This window comes from Salvelinus fontinalis, chromosome 25 (assembly GCF_029448725.1).
Source record: "Salvelinus fontinalis isolate EN_2023a chromosome 25, ASM2944872v1, whole genome shotgun sequence".
Lineage (NCBI taxonomy): Eukaryota > Metazoa > Chordata > Actinopteri > Salmoniformes > Salmonidae > Salvelinus > Salvelinus fontinalis.
The window spans coordinates 32,708,334-32,718,194 of record NC_074689.1 but is presented as its reverse complement, the minus strand read 5'-3'; the positions used below and the strand labels follow the sequence as shown (position 1 = coordinate 32,718,194).

The following is a 9,861-nucleotide window of genomic DNA, read 5'->3' as shown; positions in this document are numbered from 1 at the left end:
AATGTGTTAAGAAAACTAAAGCGTGTGCCTGTGCAGTCTCCCCCCTCACATTGGTATTGTGTGTGTGTGTGTGTGTGTGTGTGTCTGCCTCTTAACTGTGTGTTGTAATGGTTAACTATGTATCTGAGTGTATCAAGCAACGATAAGATTCAGGCCTACTTGTACACATGTAAGCATTTGTGAGCGTCATTGTCTCCATGAAAATGCCACTGTGTCTGTACGTGTGTATGTAAATGTTTATATAGTATACCCTATGTGAGTAGCTATATACAATTTCACCCTACTTCCTATGCATTAGGACAAACTTGTGTACAGTTATGTGGAGAGGTCGGCTGGAGTAGAAGTGGCGAAGGGAGTCTCCCTTGACTGCTTAAAGGCAGATGAAGGAGAGGGTTCCCACAATGTTCCCCAGGTCTCTGGGTGGGGTGGAGGTGGGTGTGAGGGGGGGGGGGGGGGGTATAGCAAGCCACTGGGGCAAGGTTAATCCCCATTCATCCCCTCCTCCACTCAGTCGCACAGAACACAATAAGCCCCTCCCGCTCCGCTGGCATCCCCGTGACGACCCTTAACCCTGTGTTTACCGCCGCTGCTCCAGGCCTCTTTATACTGCAGCACAGTTATTATCTGACCTATTTACTCCTTAAGATATGGGGAGCAATAGTAATGGCGTATTTTTGTAGGCACTAACTCCGCCCAAAAATACGGTCTGTGGTAAACACAGGCTTAGGAGATCTCAAAACACTGAATATAACAAACATTAAGAACACCTTTCTAATATTGAGTTGCAACTCACCCTTTGCCCTCAGAACAGCCTCAATTCGCCTGGACATGGACCATACAAGGTGTCAAAAGCGTTCCACAGGGATGCTTGCCCATGTTGACTCCAATGCTTCCCACAGTTGTGTCAAGTTGGAAGGATGTCTTTTTGGTGGTGGACCATTGTCGATACACACGGGAAACTGTTGAGCATGAAAAACCCATCAGCGTTGCAGTTCTTGACTCAAACCGGTGCACCTGGCACCCACAACCATACCCCATTCAAAGGCACTTAAATCTTTCATCTTGCCCATTCACGCTCTGAATGGCACACATACACAATCCGTCGCAATTGTCTCAAGGCTTAAAAATCATTCTTTAACCTGTCTCCTCCCCCTTCATCTACACTGATTAAAGTGGATTTAACAAGTGACATCAATAAGGAATTATAGCCTTCACCTGGTCAGTCTATGACATGGAAAAAGCAGGTGTTCTTAATGTTTTGTACACTCAGTGTACGTTTTGTTCTGAGATAATCTTCATCAGCTGACATCACTTTTATTGAATTTTGAAGCATTTATGTCATCAAAACAAGCACATAAAGGCTTCCTAATTCATGAATGTCATGTTAACTGTCTGATATTATCTCATAGAACAAAACGTATAAGATTTCCTAAGTCTGTGTTAACCTCAGACCTTAATTTCAGCGTTGATCAAAAAACACCATTCTTTCCCCATTCATTTTCCCCCATAGGAATGGCTGAACAAACCAGAGGTAACTCATTTAGTCTTTTAGGACTGACTACAAGCTGGCAAGCTCTATTCCCCCTGGCTATTATGGCATAGTCACTGCTCTCTGGAATGGAAACAGCTCATCTCCTCCAACCTCCACACCACAGCATAATTATAGCATAGTGCACACCTGAGATGATAAAATACATATTGTCTGTTGAATTACTAGTTGATACAATGATTTGTGGCTAAAAGATCAAGAAGCAGTTTAAACAGCTATATAATCACTCAACATGTTGGAATACAAAAATACGAATCCTTTGTTACAGTAGCTGTCTGTGTTTTTCTTGGACTGAACATTAAAGAGAGCGGGAAGGCTTTAGAAACTGATCATGGTACTATCATATCATTATACTAATATTTTGGGGAAAATGTGCTTTTGGGGACATTGTAGACTTTCTTGCGTCCTCGAAGTTAGCTAATACGCAGCTGTTACGCTATTAGATTCCACAATATCAATTGCAGCAAATCAACGGTTGCTTTTATTTCCCTCTTTTGTGCCATTGGTTCCAATGAGTCCACAATGTCCCCCAAAGCCCCCCAATAACTATCCCCAAATATTTCCTCATTGACCTTCATATAGATTTTGTTTTGGTTGTGACACCCCAGTCTGTTGGCAACTTAGTATAATTACAACATCTAGCTGCAATGTAATTATTTTAACGACCCGGGGGTTATAAGCGCGGAAATCGACTCTGCGGCACGAGCATGCTTATCCGGCACAGTCGATAGCGCGCCGGACCTCGGGTTAGAAGGTCGTTACATTATGTTCTAGGTGAAACACTACCATCTAGTGGAAGAAACCTTTAATGCATGTTGTGAATTATTGAGGTGGACTACTTGAATGTGGATGGTCCCCTAAACCTGCTTTCTGGCGACTTAAAGGAGCTGCGACAGAGGTCAAGGTGGCTAATGTACAGTAATAATCCTACCTTCAGCTTGCCCTGAAGGCCCGCTGCATGTGTCTGTGCTTCCTGCACCCTGCCCTACTTTTGGGGAAGTTCTCTGGATGGGCAGAGGCCAGCAGCTTGTGAGATCTGTTTCCTGAGATGCTTCCTGCTTTTCTGTGGAGTCATCTCATCTGTTCAAGACAAGGACATGCACTCTTCCCAGCGAGAGCGTAGAGAAATTGCCACACATGCAAAAGAAAACATCGTCCCGTGCAACTACCTTGCAAAAGTTGGAGTCAGAGTTGACATGTACTCACAAATTATGTAATTGGTTGTAGCTATTAATGTCAGCATTTCGTGAGAATCAAACCTTCTCACGACAACCACGAGTCCATCTTCTTTGGCATAAAAAAAGATATATATCTTCTTTGGCATCGCCTCGTTGCGGGGCAACCCTGGTAGAGGGACTGTCTAATGGCAAAGCATGTTGGGTACCGTAGTCCTCTAACCCTGTTGAGCGCGGCAACTTCGTCGATACGCCACACATTCAGGTAGGATAATTTACTCGTTTCATTAAGTTTACTAGTGTATATTAGTTTAGAACCAAATTATTATAGTCAGTGTTGTCATGTTTGAGGATGTAGTTTTGGGGGGGGGGGGGGGGGGGGGGGGCAAAAGGCAGACATTCTGCTCTCAGAAATATGCTCATAGGCTAAACCAGGAAGTTGACTGAAAGAAGGCTAGCGTTACAAGTTCCAGATGTACCTGTGATTTAAATGAAGAATTCACAATTAAAAAGTTTGCTAAATAAAAAACTATCTAATTTAAATGTTTTCTTTGCCAGGCTGCCTGCAATGGATCAGTATACATGGTGATGGAATTCCCCACAACGTCAGACCTAGGTAGAGGGTGTGTTCCCTTGTCCATGCACACCGGTGTAGTTTGAAACACACACTGTCCCGCAATTGAACTACCAATCTGCTGGAATAACTGCTAAGATGAAGTAATGTTTGTTCCAATCCTTCTTGACAGAAGACCCAGGCCCAGTGGGGCCTCCGGGGAGGCAGAAGCAGCCTGTGAAGTCCCACCTGCTGGCCTCCAGAGAGCTCCTGGTGGCCTCCCTGTATAACCTGGCTCCCCTGCTGGACAGGACCCTGGCATCCGGCCTGCTCTCCCAGGAGAACTACTTTGAGGTGAGGGCAGAGAGGACCCCTCAGGGCCGAGCCCGCAGGCTGCTGGAGGTTGTCCAGGCTGAGATGGACGAGGCTGGGGCCAGAGGATTCATGGAGTGCCTCGGGAGATGCAAGCAGCACTACCCGCGCCTCCGAGCCTGGCTCAGAACTGATGCAGGTATGGAGGGACAAGTGTGTGAACACATGAATGTGTGTGAATATAGTTAACAAATTTCAACTTCCACATGAGAACTTGAGTCTTAAGACGATATTTGATGTCTTTTGTTTCCCCACAGATGTTCAGCGTGGACCCACAGGTATGGTAATGCAGAGGACCTCTTTCTGAAAGGATCAGACTGTTGGTATACATAGGTGTTTTACTCATCTGGCATTGGTCATCTCCTATCTGATTCAGTGTTGTGTTGTATTGTTTGGCTTTCCCAGAGCGTCAGCTGCAGGCCCAGCTCAGTGTCCTGTGTGGCCGGTTGGGGTTCTCTGTCCTGCCAGTCTCCCTGGATCTGTTCTCTAATGGCACCCTAACTCAGTTTGAACTGGACCAGGTCCAGGCAGCGCCCACATCTTACCAGCAGACCCACCAGCTCCTGTCCGTCTGTCTGTCCAAGGGAGAGAGGGCCTGCTGTAGCTTCTACCAGGCACTGGGCAGCGAAGACCCACAGCTGGCCTCAGACATCAGTGGTGACTGGTTATTAACTTGTTATAACAAGTTTATTACTTTTTAATTCTGTCTAGTGTTTTGTGTCTGTATTTCAGTCAGTGGGCTGGTAGAGGCTCTGCCTGATATCTCTGTGGTCAGTGGTCATGAAGTTTATATCACCTCTGTGGCAGTGGAGGATCCTGGGGTGTGTAGTACTCCTGTGGAAGTGAAGGATGATGAGTTATGTAGTACTCATACAGCAGTTGAGACCAGACAGACTGATGGGGAAGGTCTGTCTCTCCCAGACACCCACATACTCTCAGGTAAAGGTCACACCAGTTAACTACCATTATAACACAAGCAGATCAGAAGCAGAAGATAGATTCCGATTGAAAATAAATAAACAATTGACAGTGACAACCTGTGTCACCTCCTCCTCCCTCTCAGATGTGCTCCAGCAGGTGCTGTCCCTGCTGGCCGTGGCTCCAGGTGAGGGGGCCAGGCTGAATGTGTGTGAGCTGGGGGTGGCAGTGGGTCTGCCCAGGAGGACCGTCAGAGAGTGCCTGTTGGAGGAGGTGGAGGTGGGGGACATCGTTCAGCTCAGGGCCCTGGTTACCCTCTTCCTCAGTAAGACCCAGGATGCCTCTAGGCTGCTAAACAGGGTGGCAGAGTGCACAGCACACCGTAGGTCTCACTACTTATTTGTCTATTTGTATCAGGTACCTCTCTAGCTACCTATCAGTAACTGTTTTGTTGCTTTTAGGGGTGCTGCTCTCTGAGAGGGGATGTATGTTACTGAAGCTGCTACCTGTGGTTGAGGCCTTTCTCCGCACTGGGGACCACCACCACCTGCAAGCTGGGGACCACCTCTGCACTGGGGACCACCACCACCTGCAAGCTAGGGACCACCTCCGCACTGGGGACCACCACCACCTGCGAGCTGGGGACCATCTCCACACTGGGGACCACCACCACCTGCGAGCTGGGGACCATCTCCACACTGGGGACCACATAGACAAAGTGTGGAACATCTTTAGCTTGGTCCTGTGGGACAGCATGGCAGAGGCTCTGGAGGATCCTGGGGCTGCAGTGGAATCATTATGGGAACCTAGGGATGCTGTCCGTCTGTTACGAGACAGTGAGAGAGTGGAGACAGAGCTTCTCCAGGAGTTGGAGGAGTGCTGGGCAGACGGGGGAACTGAGAGCCTGTTACAGAGTGTTACAGTACTAGCTCAGTTGCTACGTGACCTCCACCCTCTTCAGGACAGTCTGTGCCTCTCCCCTCCTGAAGAGGGGGCTGTGTACCCCTGCCGCTCTCGCAGACTCCATAGAGTCACCCGTTTCCAGGGCCTGCCTGCACGGGTCATCCGCAAAGCACTGGGACACGGAGCTCCCTCCACACACCCAGTCCCAGCTGGTCTCCCCATCCAGTACAGAGATCTCTGCCTCTGCATCACACGTCTGCTGGACAGGGTGCACCCACAAGAAAGCACTACCTCCATAGATCTCTCCCAGGCTCCTATTGCTACCATCACCCAGCACATCTGCTCAACCCTGGCCCGGCCGGCGTTCGGCCCCCAGAGCTTCGATGCTGGGGTGAGACACAGGGTTCTGTCTGTGGTAAAGTATGACCCGGTCAGGTGGGGCCTGCTTAACTTACTGGAGCTGCATAAAGACACTCTGTTGGGTCTGGAGAGCTACCTGAAGCCAGGGGAGCATCACAGCTTCCAGCTTGTCCCAGAGAAAGTACGGATCTTCGGAGGGCCAGAGATACGCTGGGGAGAAAGGGTCAGGGGCCCAGTCGCCATCGACAACGGGATAGAGGAAGTCCTCCAATTTGTCACCTCCGAGCCAGCCTCGTTTCTTATCAGTGTTAGTTGCCGTGGCTATGACAGGGGCCAGTACTTTGAGGTACGCGAGCCACAGTGTGTGCGTGTGTCTGGACTGCAGGAGCAGGGGGTGGGCGAGGTGCAGGGTTTAGGGGGGACAGTGTTGGTTTTGGCAGTAGAGGGCGAGACAGTGTGGATGAGAGAGGAGAGGCATTGGAGGGAGAGCGGGACAGAGCTGGAGCAGGTGTCTCAGAGACACTCTGCCACACTACAGGACGGGGGCTGCTGTTTCAGGGTCACGACCCCAGGGACACGTTGCCAGGTCAAGTTCATCTACAAGACAGGGAGGATCTCTGCTGTGGCTGAGAGAGACTGTGAAGTTTTCTAAAACCCTATTCGCACGGGACTAGTATTATTATAGAACGTAGGTTATGTAATTATTTCCCCAGCATGTCCGTTTTACCCCACGGGATTAGTTTTACCAAACTGCCCTGTAAATGTTATTTTTTTCTCATTCAAAATGTACCGTTATGACGGAAGCCTGGAGGCTCTACTATTGGCATGATGGTCTTCAGTTCAGAGAAAGTCATAATAATAATGCATATCAGTAAGAACCATGAACTGTAACCTACGCAGACACTTAATTACCTGACGGATCTGGCAATTTATATATATTTTTATTTTTATTTTTTTTATCCCATTTTCTCCCCAATTTTCGTGGTATCCAATCGCTAGTAATTACTACCTTGTCTCATCGCTACAACTCCCGTACGGGCTCGGGAGAGACGAAGGTCGAAAGCCATGCGTCCTCCGAAGCACAACCCAACCAGCCGTACTGCTTCTTAACACAGCGCGCCTCCAACCCGGAAGCCAGCCGCACCAATGTGTCGGAGGAAACACCGTGTACCTGGCCCCCTTGGTTAGCGCGCACTGCGCCCGGCCCGCCACAGGAGTCGCTGGAGCGCGATGAGACAAGGATATCCCTACCGGCCAAACCCTCCCTACCCCGGACGACGCTATGCCAATTGTGCGTCGCCCCACGGACCTCCCGGTCGCGGCCGGCTGCGACAGAGCCTGGGCGCGAACCCAGAGACTCTGGTGGCGCAGTTAGCACTGGCAATTTATATTTTCATCGGCACAATATCATCCACTTCATCTTTTCAAAGAGAAGTATGACTCTAGGAAAGTTGATTTGTGAAGAAAAAAACCTGTTCATTCATCTGTAGGCTACGTGCATAGCACTTAGTTTTACGCATCAATTTGTTCCCAAATTCTTACCCAAACTGTACAGCACCTGTTCAACTCTGTAATATACCTCAAAACACACGGATGATGATTCACACGGGATAAGTATTATCAGAGGACCTGGGAGTTTGCCAAAAAACAGTCGATTTTTAGGGGCTGGGAGAACAACCTTCCAAGTAAAAATGACTGACATGGCAGATTCGGACAGGACTAAAATGACAGATGTGGTGATTTGTACATTACCTGAGTTCCCCCAGTAAAACTAATCCCATCTGAAATGGTATTAAATCTCACTTGGTGGGATTTAATACCAGAAACAACAAACTGGTATTCAGGCATAGATTATAGCACCCACATGATTGAAAAAGGTTCTTCAGAACCAGAAAGCAGTCTTCACATGTACAGCATGATGAGGTGTGGTGGACCCCAATGTTATTAAACCCAGCTAAACTCAGCTACAATCCTTGTTCAGTTATTTATCTATTTACCTATACAGCAGCATTATATTTTCTATTTTTGTCCAACAATGCACAGTACCTTAGCTGATATAGTTCAATCATAATGTAATTAAAAAATAAAATAGAAACCTTGCCCCCGACTTTTCCTACTAGCACCGACTTCGCTGATAACTGTGTAAAATGTACTTAAGACTGTGATATGTGGTTGTCCCGCCTAGCTACAGTTGAAGTCAGGAAGTTTACATACACCTTAGCCAAATACATTTAAACTCAGTTTTTCACAATTCCGGACATTTAATCCTAGTAAAAATTCCCTGTTTTAGGTCAGTTAGCATCACCACTTTATTTTAAGAATGTGAAATGTCAGAATAATAGTAGAGAGAATGATTTATCTCAGCTTTTATTTCTTTCATCACATTCCCAGTGGGTCAGACGTTTACATACACTCAAATTAGTATTTGGAAGCATTGCCTTTAAATTGTTTAACTTGGGTCAAACGTTTCGGGTAGCCTTCCACAAGCTTCCCACAATAAGTTGGGTGAATTTTGGCCCATTCCTCCTGACAGAGCTGGTGTAACTGAGTCAGGTTTGTAGGCCTTGTTGCTCGCACACACTTTTTCAGTTCTGCCCACAAATTGTCTATAGGATTGAGGTCCGGGCTTTGTGATGGCCACTCCAATACCTTGACTTTGTTGTCCTTAAGACATTTTGCCACAACTTTGGAAGTATGCTTGGGGTCATTGTCCATTTGCGACCAAGCTTTAACTTCCTGACTGATGTGTTGAGATGTTGCTTCAATATATCCACATAATTTTCCTCCCTCATGATGCCATCTATTTTGTGAAGTGCACCGGTCCCTCCTTCAGCAAAGCAACCCCACAACATGATGCTGCCACCCCCGTGCTTCACGGTTGGGATGGTGTTCTTTGGCATGCAAGCATCCCCCTTTTTCCTCCAAACATAACGATGGTCATTATGGCCAAATAGTTTTAATTTTGTTTCATCAGACAGGAGGACATCTCTCCAAAAAGTACGATCTTTGTCCCCATGTGCAGTTGCAAACCGTAGTCTGACTTTTTTATGGCGGTTTTGGAGCAGTGGCTTCTTCCTTGCTGAGCGGCCTTTAAGGTTATGTCGATATAGGACTCGTTTTACTGTGGATATAGATACTTTTGTACCTGTTTACTCCAGCATCTTCACAAGGTCCTTTGCTGTTGTTCTGGGATTGATTTGCACTTTTCGCACCAAAGTACATTCATCTCTAAGAGACAGAACGCGTCTCCTTTCTGAGTGGTATGACAGCTGCGTGGTCCCATGGTGCTTATACTTGCGTACTATTGTTGTACTTGCGTACTATTGTTTGTACAGATGAACGTGGTACCTTCAGGCGTTTGGAAATTGCTCCCAAGGATGAACCAGACTTGTGGTCTGTCTACAATTCTTTTTCTGAGATCTTGGCTGATTTCTTTTGTTTTTCCCATGTCAAGCAAGAGGCACTGAGTTTGAAGGTAGGCCTTGAAAACCATCCACAAGTACACATCCAATTGACACGTCCAAGTGTTGTCAATTAACCTATCAGAAGCTTCTAAAGCCATGACATAATTTCCTGGAATTTTCAAGCTGTTTAAAGGCAGTCAACTTAGTGTATGTAAACTTCTGACCCACTGGAGTTGTGATACAGTGAATTATAAGTGAAATAATCTGTAAACAATTGTTGGAAAAATTACTTGTGTCATGCAAAGTAGATATCCTAACCGACTTGCCAAAACTATAGTTTGTTCACAAGACATTTGTGGAGTGGTTGAAAAATTTGTTTTAATGACTCCAACCTGAGTATGTAAACTTCCCACTTCAACTGTATCTTAAGATGAATACACTGACTTATTCTCTCTGGATAAGAGCGTCTGTTAAATTACAAAAACATAAATGTAATCATATTCATACACCAGTCATTTAAAAATACTTTTTATACAGTGCTATTAAACTATATTGAAACTGGCCTCAAGCGAAGTTGTGCTGTGTTATTGTGTGTATACAATGAGATAGAAAATGATGTCTGCACCA

The 9,861-nt window shown here is 46.6% G+C and overlaps 1 protein-coding gene across 2 annotated transcripts; it reads left to right on the top strand.

The window, feature by feature from the left end:
- Positions 1 to 766: 766 nt before the first annotated feature.
- On the top strand, positions 767 to 9,812 carry LOC129823160 (uncharacterized). 2 transcript variants are annotated; one of them, XM_055881955.1, is made up of 8 exons: positions 767 to 2,989; positions 3,283 to 3,340; positions 3,471 to 3,788; positions 3,907 to 3,927; positions 4,055 to 4,306; positions 4,457 to 4,588; positions 4,713 to 4,949; positions 5,029 to 9,812. In XM_055881955.1, exons 2-8 carry the CDS (start codon positions 3,307 to 3,309, stop codon positions 6,480 to 6,482), a joined length of 2,448 nt encoding a protein of 815 aa, XP_055737930.1. In that variant the 5' UTR covers positions 767 to 2,989; positions 3,283 to 3,306; the 3' UTR covers positions 6,483 to 9,812. The 2 variants fall into 2 exon arrangements, with proteins under 2 accessions (XP_055737930.1, XP_055737931.1); XM_055881956.1 differs by lacking the exon at positions 767 to 2,989 and having other exon boundaries at positions 3,103 to 3,340.
- Positions 9,813 to 9,861: the final 49 nt, after the last annotated feature.